This window comes from Vipera berus, assembly GCF_964194415.1.
Source record: "Vipera berus genome assembly, chromosome: 2".
NCBI lineage: Eukaryota > Metazoa > Chordata > Lepidosauria > Squamata > Viperidae > Vipera > Vipera berus.
The window spans coordinates 156,238,522-156,256,178 of record NC_138203.1 but is presented as its reverse complement, the minus strand read 5'-3'; the positions used below and the strand labels follow the sequence as shown (position 1 = coordinate 156,256,178).

General features: G+C 37.7%; 1 protein-coding gene across 6 annotated transcripts in view; it reads right to left on the bottom strand.

Moving 5' to 3' along the window:
- The window catches only part of ARSG (arylsulfatase G), a 140,886-nt gene that overhangs the window by 25,427 nt on the left and 97,802 nt on the right, over positions 1-17,657 (bottom strand). For all 6 annotated transcript variants that reach the window (XM_081318542.1, XM_081318546.1, XM_081318547.1 and 3 more), the window contains 2 exons: positions 17,210-17,290; positions 9,576-9,684 (listed from right to left, as the gene is read on the bottom strand). In XM_081318542.1, coding sequence (XP_081174668.1) covers positions 9,576-9,684; positions 17,210-17,290 — 190 coding nt within the window. The remainder of the gene's footprint in view (positions 1-9,575; positions 9,685-17,209; positions 17,291-17,657) is intronic.

Below are 17,657 nucleotides of genomic sequence, written 5' to 3'. Positions count from 1 at the left end.
GGAATGCTAAGTTTGTAGACTTGGAATCCTAGCAAGTTGAGATGAATGTCTACAGGGGGCTGATATTTACAGCATGAAGCCTCACCACACTTGTGATCCATACTGCATATTTGAGCAAAGTGACCATTGAAAACCACACTGTAATTCTATGATCAAAAGCAAATCACAGCATTAGTCTCTTTTTCAGATATAAATGTCTGATGAAAACAGCCAGGCTCACTATGTCAAATAATCTCATTAGTGTGTGTTGGGAAGAACAACTGCTCTGCCATTCTGCAGTCCACCTGTATTCCTCACTGAAGTCGGAGTTAAGTATTATGCAAACTGAGAACAAGATCCTGTCTCCAAGTCAAAATGAAGATTGTTGAATGGGAAAATGGAGGATTATCAGTTGAAGGAAGAATTTTCTAAGATAACACTGCTCCTTGAACAAGGCATGAAAAATTCAGCAAAAAAATATAATGGATGTTTTTGTTTAGCTTCCTGAGAATTACGATGAAGATGGTAGACCAAGAGAGGGCAATTGATAGCTCACAGAACCAGTCATTAAAGGAGCACATTTAGAAGCACATTTACCACCACTGTTACTACTGGCAGTCCTTGACCTACAACCCCAATTCAACCCAGAATTTCAGTTGTTAAGCAAGACAGTTAAGTACGTTTTGCCCCATTTTATGACTTGTCTTGCCACAGTTGTTAAATGAACCACTGCAGTTGTTAAGTTAATAATGTGGTTGTTAAGTGAATCTGGCTTCCCCCCATTGACTTTGCTTGTCAAAAGGTCACAAAAGGTGATCACATGATCCCCGGATACTCATAAATATGAGCCAGTTGTCAAGAGTCTGAATTTTGATCATGTGGCCATGGGGATTCTGCAACAGTAGTAAGTACGAAAAATGGCCATAACTCACTTTTTCCAGTGCTGTTGTGACTTTCAACAGTCACTAGATGAAAGGTGGCAAGTCAAAAACCGCCTATATTTACTTCTCTCTTTCTTCACATCTTCCAAAGCATGAGAAGGGAACTAATAAAACATAAAATATGAACTTCCCTGTAAATGTATTTGGTATCTTTCTACCTAAGTGTTCACACCCCCTCCCCATGTACAGTACCTCAACAAGCACACATAATGGGTGATTTCCCCATTAAGGCAGTGATTAAACCAGGCTTGTTTAGCTTGAGCAAAGTGGCCGTATCCTGTGGTCAGAAAACACACAAGAGATCTCACAGGGTTTCCATTCATTTTCTGTCCCGGACTATATTGTGATTTGGAAAGCAACAAGGTAACAACATCATACGCAGCACATAAAACTGTAGGGAAAGTAATCAGCATGAAACAAAGGATGGACTCAAGGAGAAACATTGGTACACAGAACTGAGAAAAAAAAATTGTCATCACCACGGGTCACTGGTCCAGTCTAAGTACTAGAGTGCACACTTAGCACTTGGGAGTTAATTATTAAATATCAGTAAAAACAGGGTGTTCTTGTTTATGAACAAGAAGGTCCGTCAGCAGAATTTTGTCATGATCTCTGGCCTGAAAATGAATTGTCTGGTGTAACTTAATTCTCCAGTGCATGTTACATGACTTCCTGTAAGCATCCTTCATTTAACTTAACTGCTCTTCAGTATTTGGGCTAGTTTGAAAACTTTTCATGAGAGTACCTCACTCCCTAGAAACAGCAGCTAACTTGCTGAAATACTGCCAGTTTTCTTCATGAAACTATCAGCATCATATGTGTAACAGCTATCTTGATTTTTGAAACATTGAAAAATCAAAATAATCAACACTTGGTATTTTCATGCTTTTACCGAAAACAATTCTAATAGACACTTATCTTTTCCCAAAAAGACAATATCTTTCTAGGATAACTTTTTCTTTTAGGGAGCGAAATCCAATTCAATCCAATCCATGCAAATATATTTTGACCTGTGTGGCTAGTTCTTTAACTGCAGCCCCAAAGACAGCTAGTCCTTGACTTACAACCATTTGTTTAGTGATCATTTGAAGTTACAATGGCATTGGAAAAAGTAACTTATGATTGCTTTTCAGACTTATGGTCATGTGATCAAAATTCAGATGCCTGGCAACTGCTTCAGATTTATGATGGTTGCCATGTTCCAGAATCATGTGATTACCTTTTGTGACCTTCTGACAAGCAGTCAATGGGGAAGCCACATTCACTTAAAAACCATGTTACTAACTTAACAAGTGCAGTGATTCACTTAACAACTGTGGAAAAGTCATAACATGGGGAAAAACACACTCAACTAACTTGCTTAGCTGAGGAAATTTTGGGCTCCATTTTGATCATAAGTCAAGGGCTACCTGTATCTCATTTACCCACTTACTCTATTTGAGCAACCTTACTTGCTAGCTGTGCAGAACTGAATGTCCCAGAGCCCTACAGTTGTATCCTATTATTTCTTAGAAAAACTCGGGGAGGCTATAAGTGGATGGTTTTAGAGAATTGCTTTGGTGGAATTCTTGGTGATCTTCAGTAAGGCACAATTGCTGAAGACCACAGAGACCTTGTTGACATATCCTAAATAAAGCTATAGTTGCTCTCCGCTTCAAAAGTCCCCGTGTTTCTCACCTGGAGGAATAAGTAAATCTGTTCAAATAGAACTGAGGAGAGTCTTCTCAAGTTCTAATGTGCAAAGACACATTCTTGCGGTAAGCTCCAGCCAAAGAAGGGCAAGAAGAGACATCCTAGCACTTTGCAGTGCTGTGGCCTTTCTATATTACAGTCTTTTTATTATTTGGGGTCTAAATCCTGGCTTCCTCCACTCTCTAGTTATTGCTGGAGAAGTCCAACAGAATCTTTAAGACAACCATTTGAACTTTTCTTCAAAGAGGACTTTTCTCTTCAAAAGTGAAAGTTCCCACGGTTCTACCACAATCTTCTTCAAATGAATGTGTGGGTGTGTCTTCTCTTTTTGCTACATGTTTCTTCTGCTGCCAAATACCATTTATTAAGAGGAAGAAACAGGCCTTGACAAATTATGTGTATTTCCTCCCCCCCCAACACCCTTTAGCACCTCTTTCATCACCATATACTAATTCTCAAACCATCTGCCCTCCCTACTTGGCCTAAAATAAGTGTTCTTCCCATAATGCCTGCTCCATCTTAATTATTCTAGACAGGCAAATGAAATCCCAAACCTGAGATGATAAATTGGCACAGATATAATATTTGTAGATCAGTGCTGGAAGGGAGAGGAATTTACTCTCTGTTTATATACAGGTGGCTAGCCCTATTAGTGTTGGTAGGAATGTTCTTGCTGGTTTCTTGATTAGGCTGTTGTTTACTGCTAGCTTATTTGTTTGAATTGGTAGTTCATTGATTGGGGTATTATTTACAGCTTGATTGTTGGTCTAGGATTAATCTTGGTGTTAATTTCTGCTTATCTGGGTGTTTTTTTTATTAAAGAGTTTTACAAAAACAAAATTTTACAATATATCCCCAAATCCCCCCCCCACCCCAAACCCGCCCACTTCCCCCCCCCCCACTTCCCAGAGCTAAATACAGGATTATAGTTATAATAGTGATATTCTAAATAAAAATTATGCATAATATACAATTAACCAAATTCATAATGTGCTTTAACTCCCCTTTAACATAACTACATACAAAGTATCAATAACAATATCCCACTAAAATCTACTCATAAGCTAAATGGAATTTTTTAGTCCCATATTTGTTCTGAATATAATCTATCCATCTCCTCCAAACTGAAATATATCTTTCCTGTGAATGATCTTTCAAGTAAGCAGAAATCTTAGACATTTCTGCAAGATTCAAAACTTTACACACCCATTCTTCTATAGTAGGCAAACTATCCTTCTTCAAATATTGTCCCACCAGTAACCGTGCTGCTGTTATCATATTCAACATCAAATTAGTTTCTTTAACATCACAATCTACAACAATACCCAATAAAAACAATTGCAGAGAAAACTTTATCTTTCTCTTAAAAATCTTTTGAATGTTCCACCAAATTTTAATCCAAAAAGCTTTTATATTTCTACAAGTCCACCACATGTGAAAATAGGTGGCTTCTAAACTACCACATCTCCAACATTTAGACTGTAAATTAGGATACATGTTAGACAACTTCTTGGGATCCAGATGCCATCTATAAAACATTTTATAAAAATTTTCTCTTAAGTTTTGAGCCTGAGTAAATTTAACATTACTGACCCAAATTATCTCCCAAGTGTCCAACGAAATTGGTTCCTGAATATTTTGTGCCCACTTTATCATACAATCTTTAACTAATTCCGTTTCCGAATCCAATTCAATTAAAGCATTATATATCCTCTTTATATGTGCACAATTTAAATCTCTAATTTGTTTTACTAAATTTTGATCTGTAATTGTGATGCCAACCTTTTGGTCTAACTTCCACCTAGCTTTCAATTGGGTATATTGAAACCAAGAGTAACTTATGTTTTCTTGTCTTAACTCATCTAATGATTTAAGTTGCCAATCATTCCCTTGCAATCTAAGTAGTTCCTTATAAGAAACCATATCCAAACTCACTCCCATAGATACGCCCTCTATCGCGTGTCCAGGAATTCCCCAAATCGGTATTTTATAATTTAACTTATAATAATACTTTTTCCAGACACGCAATAAAGCACTTCTAAGAATATGGGATTTAAAAGCCCTGTCCACCTTCTTATCGTAAAGCAAATATGCATGCCATCCATATACCAAATCCCATCCCTCAAGATGAAGTATTCTCTTGTTAGTTAAATTAAGCCAATCACTAACCCACGTCAAGGCAACCGCATCATAATACAATTTCAAATTCGGCGCCTTGAGTCCCCCTCTTTCCCTAGCATCTTGTAAAATCTTAAATTTAACTCTTGGTTTTTCCCCCCGCCCAAATAAATTTATTAATACCCTTCTGCCATTGATCAAGGTTGGCATCCTTTTTCAATATAGGTATCATTTGAAACAAAAAGAGAAACTTTGGCAGAACATTCATTTTAACAACTGCAATTCTTCCCAGTAATGATAATTGTAATTTTTTTTCCAATTATTTAAATCCCTTTGTACCTTCAACCACAGTGTTTCATAATTATTCTTATACAATTTTACATTTGAAGCTGCAATATATACTCCTAAATATTTAACCTTTTTCACTATTTCAAAACCTGTTAATTTAGATAACATATCCCTTTCACTCATAGATAAATTCTTAGATAATATCTTAGTCTTATTACTATTCACCTTGAACTCAGAAACCTTACCATACCGAGTTATAATTTCCATCAAGTCTATAACCGACTGTAACGGTTGAGATACTGTCACAACCAAGTCATCAACAAAATGCTGATGACCTGATGACTTATCTGGGTGTTGATTGTTGATGAGGAAGTGTTTTGTCCTTTTGGTTTCCTTTTTGTGTTTTTGATTGTCTCCTTTGAATGGTGTGGGCCAAATTGGCACAGATCACATTTCTTCAGGGACCAGAGCTTTTTTCTGCGTACACTCTCCTTATCTTTCCTAATACATACATCCTCGAGAAATTATTAGGGAGACTTCCTCATGCCAAGGAAAGTGGGAGACAAGGATGAGGTTTTAATGATCACTGTTTTACTCACACAACCTGTTGTGCTAAATATGGTCCCCAGTAAACAAACTAGAAGATTCCAGTTACCTGAACCCTTTATTCTATAAATACATGATGGAACAAATGTCCCTTTTTCTTTTAGTTCTTTTTTGTCTATGTAAATCTGATAACACTGTTTCTTTCATAAATATCTTACACAAGCACACAAAGTCACATTCAGAGAGAGAGAAGTTTCTCAGTCTGCAGACTTAAGTCAAGGGACTACTGCCTAATTAATGACAGTGTAATTTCTTCTATTCATTAGATGACCTACTTTATTGGCCTATTTTTTTAACAAGCAGGAAATCATCAAGGCCCTGGTAATGGCATTCATCAAAAGCCATTAACTAAGTGGTTAGGCATGGCAGATTATGGTAGATTATTTCTCTATCCTATGAGAAATGGAAGATGGATATACAGTTTCTTCCCAAGGGAAGGAGAAAGAAGTGCTAACTCCACAAACTTTAGGGAAAGAATTGGCTCCTTATGGGTGCAGACCCAATGTGGATTGGTAAACAAATATCAATTCCATGAAAGAGAAGGAAAAACTGCATACAAAGTGTTGTGAGTACAATTTCTCTTTCTGCCTTCCAGACAACATAATGCCAGTATATTTTGCCAGTAGTGCTGTGGAACACCCAGGTGCTCTTTTGCAAACTTCAAACGTGGACATATGAAACCAAAATTGAGTTGTTTGGGAAAAACACAATGTGTGGAGAAAAAATGGCACAGCACACCAACATCAAAACCTCATCCCCACTGTAAAACATGGCGGAGGGAGCATCATGGTTTGGGGCTGCTTTGCTGCCTCAGGGCCTGGACTGATTGTTGTCATTGATGGGAAAATGAATTCCAGAGTTTATCAGGACATTTTGCAGAAAAATGTATGACCATCTGTCCGCCAACTGAAGCTCCGTAGAGGATGGGTGATGCAACAGGACAATGACCCAAAGCATACAAGTAATTCAACAAAACAATGGCTTCAACAGAACAGAATACGCCTTCTGGAGTGGCCCAGTCAGAGTCCTGACCTCAACCCGATTGAAATGCTGTGGCATGACCTTAAGAGAGCGATTCACACCAGACATCCCAAGATTATTGCTACACTGAAACAGTTTTGTGCAGAGGAGTGGTCCAAAATTACTCCAGATCGTTGTGCAGGTCTGATCTGCAACTACAGGAAACGTTTGGTTGAGGTTATTGCTGCCAAAGGGGGGTCAACCAGTTATTAAGTCCAAAGGTTCACATACTTTTTCCACCCTGCACTGTGAATGTTTCCATCTTATCTTCAATTAAAACATGACAACAGCTAATGTTTGTGTAGTATTATTTTGAGCAGACTGTTTTTCTATTGTTGTGACTTACATGACGTTTAGAGCGCATTTTATGGCCAATTCATGCAAAAAACCACATAATCCCAAAGGGTTCACATACTTTTTCTTGCAACTGTAGGTGCCTTCACTAGCAGGCAAACAGATCTGAGATACATTTTGGGACTCGCATACTGTCAGTTTTCCTAATGTACGATAACAGTATTTTCTCAGTTATGAGAAAGAGAATTTAGAATGTAAATGCTCTCTTCCAGGATAAAAATACATGCTGACTCACAATAATACATTTTTAAATATTTTCCTGGAGTTCAAATACTGGTTTCTTTCTAATCCTGTCACTGTTCACATGCAGACTGAAAGTGCATAAAAATCTGTTAGGCTTTATTTCTAATTAGGTTGGAGGGAAGGTGGCAGTGATTGGGAAAAGAGGCAGGAATGGATTGGAAAAGGGGACAACGAATGTTACACAAGAATAGTTTTCTGTTGAGTCAAGGACGAGGGAAGAGCTTCAGAACTAGGAAGCGAAGAAAGGATCTTTTAATCTCTAGTCTAGATATGATGTCCTTTCAACAAAATTTATCAAGAGTTATCCCAGAACTATCAATCTAAAAGATAAATAGTATTCCAAAAATATAGGGAGTTGATGGATTTAATAAAATGGTCATAATGCAGCAGTTCTGATTTGGCATAACTGAATGACTGACTGATTAATTAAGAACCTAATATTACAATGGAACATAAGGAACATAAAGTGACACGGAGATGTGTTCCCAGGTCTCATGCATCTAATTTGATGACAGTACTTAAAATGCATCTGGAAATGTTACAAACTTTTGTGAGCGGTCTATATAGCAGCCATAAGCTGTTGAGGTAATAAGTACTGTACAAATACTTAAAAATAAATAACTAAATGCACAAAATATTGTAGCATTTATTAGCATTAATTAGAACTGCTCTGACACTTCCATGGGTGAAAATTACTTTTATAATGCTTTCTAATTACTTTTATAATACTCCTTTAATAAAGGAGTAACACCTGTGGAACTCATTTGTAGTTGCTAATAAAGCCAAATTATTACTGACATATTAAATTAAGAACAAATTTAAAGCTGTGAAAGGCAAATACCCTGCCCACAGCAGGAGTAAAAGGGCAATGAGACAACAAAAATGACGAGGCAAGACCCTCCTTTACCTCCTTTCTAAAGCAAGTTACAATAGATCACATTCAAGGGGACATATCCAGATAGTATATGATGCCAAGGGCAGGACTAGAATCAAGAATATTACCTTTTTAAGTAGAATACTGTAGATCAAAAACTGTGGTATACCCATACTCTAGCAGGCTCAGTGGAATGATTGATGATATGCTGAATTTCTTGCACTGCTAAAATGTTGGGGGACCAGTCTATAGATTGAAGGTGTGATGGCTTTGCTTTATAGAAATTTATTCAATTTTCAATGTTTTTCTTGGATTCAATTTCATTGATTTTTATTGCAGTTCCTCTGGCTTTAGTCTCTAGTCTTCTGTGCACAAGCTGCATTTAACTAAACTATAGCTTAATCTCAGTACAGAGTCTAAATTTTCCTTCATGCACTTAGTCATTGTATGCACTGCTTTACTCACCTTGGAAGGCTTACTACCAACTTTAAGATATGGTTAAGATATGGCTTAATTCTTTATGTTGCTGAAATCAATAACATAAACTACAACAAATATTGTTTAATTAAATGCAGAAGCTTCCAAGCTCCTTTCCTGTCACGTGAGAGAAAAAATGAAAGTAACCAAGCCAAATGAGACCAGGCATATTCTACCTCACTAAGGTATAGTTTATAAAGTGATGTCTGAATGTTGCTAAAGGTCTTTGCAATCATAACATCAAGATGGACCCAAATTAATATTTATATCTTGCTTATTAGGAAGTGTGCAGTTTTCACACTGGTTAAGTTAATGTCAGGAATATTTGAAAGGGCAACTTTCATCTCTTATGTAGTTAACACTCCTGACCAAGACAACATGAAGATTAATTCACAGAAATGTAATTTGGGAATTATAATATACAGTAGCAATACCCTAGACTCCTTTTGAGGGAGTCCTTCAAGAAAACTAGTTATTCCAGACAAACAATGCCAAAGCATTTCCAGAAACACAACAGATGTTTACTATAATCCTAAGAAGGAAAATATTTTGAAGTGTTTCTGAGCAAACATCTCAAAAGTGAACTTTTGATCCCTTTCAAATTCCGCTCTATTTAGGAGAACATTGATCTTTGACAAACAATGAAGGATCAGCAATTGGCCTGTTTGTTCAAAACCTTTATTCTAGAATCTAGAGCCTTATTTATAATTGCTCTCCACAGGCCTGAAGGAGGAGTTAAGGAAAGCAATAGATTGCAAAACGCTGTGGAACTTTACAGAGCTCATTACTGGTTAGTACCTTTTATTTCTGTTTATCATGTCAGAGATGACAAATTCTTCCATCTTCGGGAATGTATCTTCTCAGCTGTTCTAGCAGCTCAGCTTGCTATGGTTTGGAAGATAGTCATCTACACGCTATTCTAGATGGACCATAAAATAATCTTACATGAACAATCAACAACAGAAAGCATTCTCCTCTCCTACCTCAACATCAAAGGACACGTCACGTTTGCTGGGATCTTCCCTGGCCAGTATGCTACTGTGGGAACACGGTGTCCCCCTTCCCAGGTTGTCTGCTTTGCTGAGCTACCACCTGTAAAATTTAAAAAGGGGGGGGGAAAGCATTTTCAGATGCTTATTGTCCAATGCTTTTTTTATTCAATCAATCAAAAATGAAATAAGGGTATAAAAAAAAGTAATCCTTTTCAGCCAAGAAGACAAAATGTCATCAGGAAGGAAAAGATAAGTGGTCTATCAAGACATGTAATGATACTCTAAATAAAAAATGAAAACAGTTGAACATATAGAATAAATATTAGTATAATGTCTCAATATCGCCTCATTTTTTTCAGAAGAGCCAAGTCCCTAACTCCACAATTCAGTGTCTGAGTTATTTTTGGCTTTCCTTGCCAGCTCAAGGTTTGACTCAGCCTTCCATCCTTCCAAGGTTGGTAAAATGAGGACATAAGATTGTTGGGGGCAATAAGCGACTCTGTAAACCACCCGGAGAGTTCTGTAAAGCACCCTGAAGCAGTATCTAAGTCTAAGGGCTATTGCTATATGGCAGCTTCTAAGGACTAGAAGTAGTTTCAAAGAGACAGCATGACATAGTATGTATCAAGCTACCTTTGGATGTAAGTTTTACACTTCTGGCCCTTTTAAATTACTTTCTCTCGGGAGCCCTTCAGAAAGCATAGTAGACCCAAGATGCTGCAGAGAACAACTTGGTGAATGACACGGATAAAAGTCCAGTTTTACTAGTCAGCGGATTTATTTACACTTACATAAAACTATGTACAGTAGCTCCAGCATAATGTTAGACCTGGGAATTCACCGTGGAGACGGCTAGAATTGAAGCTGAGAGAAAGAAGTAGATGCGTATCATGAAAGATGTTGCCAAATTAGGGAGGATTAGGCAAATCAGTGATCAAGCTAAGGAAGGGTGGCTCCCTTTTCAAAGAACAAGGCCAAACCATGAGGGTTCCCACCCAAACAACAAAAACAGCTTTAGAGGATATCAAAACCTACAAGTGTTTAAGATTTGGAGATTTGAAGAACTGTGTCAGCAAATCTACATGAATGAAAATAAACACTTCCCACAAATTTCAAGATAATCCAACTTTGCTTCCAAGTCCAGATGTCAAGATGGGGATGAAGCTGGGTGTGCTTATGTAACAAGATTTGGAAATGTTCCTTGCACAAACTGTTTCATCAGACTGCAAAAACATTTATATAACGATACACCTGGCACAGCTGCTGTGTTTAAAAAATTATCCCTCCTGCAGGCACTGTAGGCAATTTCCCCTTTGCCTCTTCACACAGAAACATAGGAAGCAGATCAGACTAATCCACTTTTCTCTGAAGGGTCTTTGGCTCACCTCCTAAACTGGCAAACTTCATTTCCCCCAAAGCATTCACTTCACTTCATCTCTGGTTATCCAACAGAGCAGAAAACAATTTAGCCAGGACTTACATCTTCCAAAGCATCCTGCTATACGAAAATTTTTAATAGCTTTTCACAGCATGAAGCAAATTGAAAATCTAGCCCTAGCAGACAATTGCAACTGGACTTTCTTGTTTTTCTTTGAAGATGTTTCGCTTCTCATCCAAGAAGTTTCTTCAGCTCTGACCGGATGGTGGGGAATGGAAGGATTTATATTCCTTGCTGGTCATTTGCATTCTTTTAGAGCACGGGTGTCAAACTCGCCGTTGTCACGTGACATGTCACAACGTATCACAACCTTTTTTTTTTTCATTGTGGGAGCTGGGGTGGGCGCAGCCTCTGCATGATGCAACCAGCCCACGGGCCGGCAGTTTGACACCACTGTTTTAGAGAGTCGGGGCCATTTGGAGGTTTTCTGTGTCCTCAGGGTCACCTGAGTAGTGCAAATGTGTGTGGAACCTTCGTGGCTGCAGGACGTTTTCTGCCACGTTCCTGTAGTCCGCAATGTTTTCTGGAAATCCATTCATACTCCTGCACCATTCGAAGGGTGTCCATCCCAAACTCCACAGATAGATGTCTATGGAGATTCTCAGTCACCCAGGTCATGGTTGTCCCAAAGGTGCCTTTTCAGGAGTCAACTGGACTTTGTTTTTCTTTGAAGACATTTCGCTTCTCATCCAAGAAGCTTCTTCAGCTCTGACCGGTGGTGAGGAATGGAAGGATGGTGCAGGAGCATGAATGTCCGTCCCCTAGTTCTTTTCTCTAAACAAGCCAAACCCAAATCCTGCAACTCTTCTACATATATTTTAGCTTCCAGACCCCTAATAATCTTTGTTGCTCTTCTCTGCACTCTTTCTAGAGTCTCAAAATCTTCTTGGTAATGTGGTGACCAAAACTGGATGCAGTATTCCAGGTGTGGCCTTATTAAGGCTTTATAAAGCAGTACTAATACTTAACGCGATTTTGATTCTATTTCTCCGTTTATACAATCAAGTGTTGTATTAGTGTTTTTGGCTGCTGCTGCATTCTGCTGGCTCATATTTAAGGGATCTACCACTAGGACTCCAAGGTCCCCCTCACGGTTACTGTTTTTGAACAAGGTTTCACCTAATCTGTACTTGTACCTTTGGTTTTTCCTGCCTAAGAGTAAAACCTTGCTTTTCTCCACATTAAATTTTATTTTGTTGGATAGGGCCCATTTTTCAAGTCTATCAAGATCTTTTTGGATCCTGACCTTGTCTTCTGGGGTGTTGGCTATTCCTGCCAGCTTAGTATCATTTCAAATTTGATGAGTCCCCCTTCTATTTCCTTATAAATCTAGATTTTTTAAATCAATCATTCCCAAACAGATCTTGCTCCAATGACTATGCTTATAGAATAGTTGCGGGCAGCAATAAAGCCAGTTCCCCAGCATGAAGGAACAAGTAATGACATAACGGAAAGAACACTTATGTGTCACCCAACCTATCTGCCCTCACTTACGTTAACTAAGTGGCTCATTGTTGTTTGATGCAGTGCAGATAGAGACAAGTCTCAGAGGGTGAGGGAAAGAGTATAGAACTTGCAAGTGGTGGCATGTATTATGACTAAAGTCCTGCCCTTATCGGCATGCATTACAAAAATCATCCTACAGGCTTTGTCCTCCCACAAGGAAGCCCATGTATGTAGGGAGTGGGGAGATGGGAATGATAACCCAAATCCTGAAAGTTAAATAGACGTTTTGTGGCATACCGGAAACCATTTTGAGAGGATTAACCTGGCTTCTGGAGGGGCAAACAATAACAATCACAGGAACAGTTTTTATTGTTATTCATACCAAGACTGTTATTCCCCAGTTAAGATGGAGGTATCTCGCTGATATGGGTTGAGCTATTAATCAGGACTGAATTTCTTTAATACTTGGATGGAAAACCACCAGAAAATCCAAGGGCTGAAGGTTAGACTTGGAAAAAGGTAATGCCAAACCACTTCAGACTACTGCCAAGAAAGTGGTTAAGAAGTACCCAAGCATTATTCAAACCAGTCACCAGATCTCAAACTTAATTTGAATAAGCCTTTACTATTTCTATTTATCACATTTCATAGTTGATGTTGGTTGGTTTTCTTCTTCATGATTTGAACCCTACTGAAGGGCTTGCAGCTGTAAATGTAATACAGGTAGTCCTCAATTTACAACCATTTGTTTAGTGACCATTCGAAGTTACAAAGGCACTGATAAAGTGACTTATAACTGTTTTTCACACTTACAACCATTGCAGCACCCCATGGTCACGTGATCAAAATTCAGGCGTTTAACAATTAACTCATATTTATGACAGTGGCAGTGTCCTGGGGTCATGTGATCCTCCTTTGCGATCTTCTGACAAGCAAAATCAATGAGGAAGCCAGTTTCACTTAACAAATGTATTGCTAACTTAACAACTGTAGTGATTCACTTAACAACTGTGGTAAGAAAGGTTGTAAAATGGAGCAAATTAACAAATGTCTCAGTTAGCAACAGAAATGTTGGGCTTAATTATGGTCAAAAATCTAGGACTACCTATATCTAATAATGGATGAGATAATCAGTTATGTTAGTAGTAATTTGGTGGTCATAAATCATTCCAAATTTAGACAATCCAATTTCTTTCTAAACACTCATAGTATTGCACCAACTGCCCTAATACCATTTTTTCCATAATTTGTAATCTTTGATTCCAAATCTTGTTATTTTGTCATCTTTTCCAATTCTGTGTCTTTAACATCACTGTCTCTTGGAATGGCTATATCAATAAATGAAAAATGGTTCTTTTCAATTACAGCAATGTCTGTATCTTCATTATCATCATCATCATCATCATATCATGGGTTATTCCTGGCACAAAACCATAAAATGTGTCTTTGCTACTAGGCTAATTCAATTTGTACAGTATAGGCAGTCTTCCACTTACGACCACAATTGAGCCTAAATTTCTGTTGCTGAGACAATTGTTAAGTGAGTTTTGCTCCTTTTTATAACCTTTATCGCCATAGTTGTTAAGTGAATCATTGCATTTTACACGGTTGTAAAGTGAATCTGGCTTCCCCATTAACTTTACTTGTCAGAAGGTTGCCAAAGATGATCACATGATCCCAGAACACTGCAATCGTGATAAATATGAATTAGTTGTCATGCATCTGAATTGTTATTACATGATCATAGGGATGCTGCAACAGTTGCAAGTGTGAAAAACGGTCGTAAGTCACATTTTTCAATGCCACTGTAACTTCAAACAGTAACTAAACAAACTATTGTAAGTCGAGGACTTCCTGTACTTTGCTGCTATAAAATGGCCTCCTCAGGATGTTGCAGCATCAGAAGTTAAGATGGGTAAGTTCATCCTGTAAACCACCAAGATATCCCAGTCAAGGGACAGTTAAAAAAAAAAGCATTGCTCTGTGTTGCTAAGAGATTGTACATACATGAAAATATCCAAAACCGGGCCAGTAACTTGAGGTCAACATGAAGGAAACTTTATTATAAAACAATTACTTGTTGTGCCCTTAGCATACACGGAAAATTGTTCCCTTGTGGCCCTGTGCAATTTCAAAGGTTTGAGTCTCCACAGAATATCCCTTCATTAGAAATGTTGTTTTCCCTAGAGCAAAAAGATTTAGTTCACCCAATCTGATTTCTTTCAGATGCCCATCATGAAACTGTTTGATTTCTCTCTTAAGAAAGCCAGTTTTAATGGGGATACTGACCGGAAGCACCGACTCAGTATAACAACAGATGCACTTGTGACAAATCTCTAGTTTTGCTTGTTAAATCTAAAGATTCTCCACTAAAAAGCAGACTAAAGGCAACAAACTCAATTTAGATCCCACCACCAATTCTTTTAGTTCAAATAAATGATGGCCAGTTGACAAATTGACCTATCTTTCCTTCATTCGCTGTCTTGAAGCACAAAGAATATCAAATACATATCAGTTTGAATAGTGACATTTTCTGGATCACGTCTTTATGGAAGCACACATCTCCAACCAAATTCATATTCTGGCATTTATTTCATCAGAGGCTATTCAAATTCTCTACTGCATCAAATTCCAGGGAAAATCTGAGAGATGACAGAAACAAAACGTTCCTTTGAAAGAAACAGGAGAGAAACTAAAAAAAAACAAAAATGAAAAATCAGCACCAAAGGAGATGTTCCTGGACCAATTTCAGATGTTACTCTTTTCCAAACATTTAGAACAATTAACTAGTGGAACAACCTGCCTCCAGAAGTGGTGAATGCTCCAACAATGGAAGTTTTTAAGAAGAGATTGGCCAGCCACTTGTCTGAAATGGTATAGGGTTTCCTGCCTGAGCAGGAGGTTGGACTAGATGACCTGCAAGGTCCCTTCCATGTTGTTGTTGTTCTTCTTCTTCTTCTTCTTCTTCTTCTTCTTCTTCTTCTTCTTCTTCTTCTTCTTCTTCTTCTTCTTCTTCTTCTTCTTCTTCTTCTTCTTCTTCTTCTTCTTCTTCTTCTTCATTATTGGTAGTCCTAGATTTTTTACCATAATTAAACCCAGAATTATCTCATACATATATAAGACATTCTATCCCAACAAGACATAGATGGTGATTTTTTTCCCCTCAAGGAAATATTTTTAGTACTTTAGAACCTTCAGTTCATAGGAAGGTCTCCCTATGAACTGATAAACTTTTTTCTAGATCCTTGTGTACAAAAAAAGCAGGAAAGTAGCTAGCATCTTCAGATAAGGTAACAGTTTAAGAACAGAAATAGATGAAAAATATTACTTTACAATGCAAAATGAATTATGCAGCTATATAAAACAGAATGTTGGAATTTTATCTCATTCCTTCTTCTTTTCTTCTTCTTCTCCTCCTCCTCCCTTTGATGTTGTATTACATATACTACATTTTGCATATTTCATTTTATTCAACATTCCAATCTATTGTAAATTTAATTTGGGGTTTAATTAATTTTTAAAAATTGCTTCAAATCAAAAAGCTTATGAAAAGGCATCTAAGACTCCAGAGAGCTATTGATATTCAAATAACAAAGGCTAGCAAATTGCCGACCACTATTTCAACTTTATTCACTGTTGGCATTTAACGCCCTTTCACACACTGATCTGTTACAAACATTCATCATCATCATCATCATAAACCCACAGTGAGACACTACCTTGACGCTGTGGGAATTTCCCTATCAAGTTCCACAATCTATTTTTAAAGATTAAAATTAAAATTATTTATTATTAATTAATTTTTATATATTAATATAAAAATGATTTTTATGACATCGATTTTATTTTGGAAAAGCAAGGGTTGCCAATCTGAGACGTTCATTTGCATGAATGAAACGATATCATGTGTGCAGATATGATCTTTTAAAACTACAGGACAGTGTTTAAACAAAGAAAAGAAACCCTGGGACTTCCTCTGGGGGAGTTCTGCCACAGTCTTTTTTTTTCCCTTCTATATTTGGAAATGGACAGGAAACAGATGAGGAAAAAAGCCAGCTGCTGCTATTCCCAAAGAGTAACTGGCGAATATGACCTTAAGAGCATCGGTTCATGCGTACTCACTCACAGACATACACGCCAAGGGTATCATATACAAAACCAGGAAAGATCTGCATTTACACTGCACCTTCCTGTCTGTAAAAGCAGAAATAACTGTCCCTCTTCCTTTGCTATCTGAGCTGAGAGAATGTCAGTCCCTGTTCTGACAGGAGTGTGCAAAGTTCCACTGTGACAGTATTTCTAAACCATGAAAAACAAGTGTGAGAGAAACCATGAAAAATCAAAGGGATCTTCTTTTCAAACTTGGGTGTCTCTGACAAAACTAACTAAGGGTTAAGTACAATCACAATAGTGTGAATAAATAAAAATGGCTGGAAGCCATAAAGGAGTTTGTTTTTGATGTTCCATAACATGTAGCTATTATTTATCATGTTTGAAAGAGTGAACGTCACACAGACAACTTTCCCACGCTGACTGCATTTCATAAATGACTGCTGGAGGCAAAATTGACTATAGGATAGCCCTCTAACGTCATGCAGCCATGTGCCCAGCAAAGCATGTTTCAAAAGAAGAGAGGAACTACCAGATTGGGGAAAAAGTAAAAAAAAAAAAAAGAAAAGAAAATGCAGCCCAAATTATTTAGTCAGAAAAACTGACAAGAACTTTCAAAAAGTCCTGTTACCTTTTGTTCTTTGCCACATCCCTGTATATGGACCAACACTTCCTGCATAGTCACACTTTTCAGACCAAGGACCATTGTCTCCTAGAAAGATAAGAAGAGACCTTGTTGATAAACAGAACAGGAAGGTGTCTTTCACTGGAAACAATGGCAGCAGCCACAGCAAGGTTACAGTTGAAGGGCCAAAGAGTGTAATTTCCATTTCTTTCAACTGAATATTTCTTTAAAAAATAACAATTACACATGGTTTACCAAGCTTTATCAAGCTTCTTCTTCTTTTACTATCAAATGGATTACCGTATATACTTGAGTATAAGCCGAATTTTTCAGCCCACTTTTTGGGCTGAAAAATTCCACTTCGGCTTATACTCCAGTCAACAAAAAAACTTACCGAGGACTTGTGCGCGGCCGAGGCTTTGGTGCTTCCGGGATCGCGCGCACCTCTCCCAAG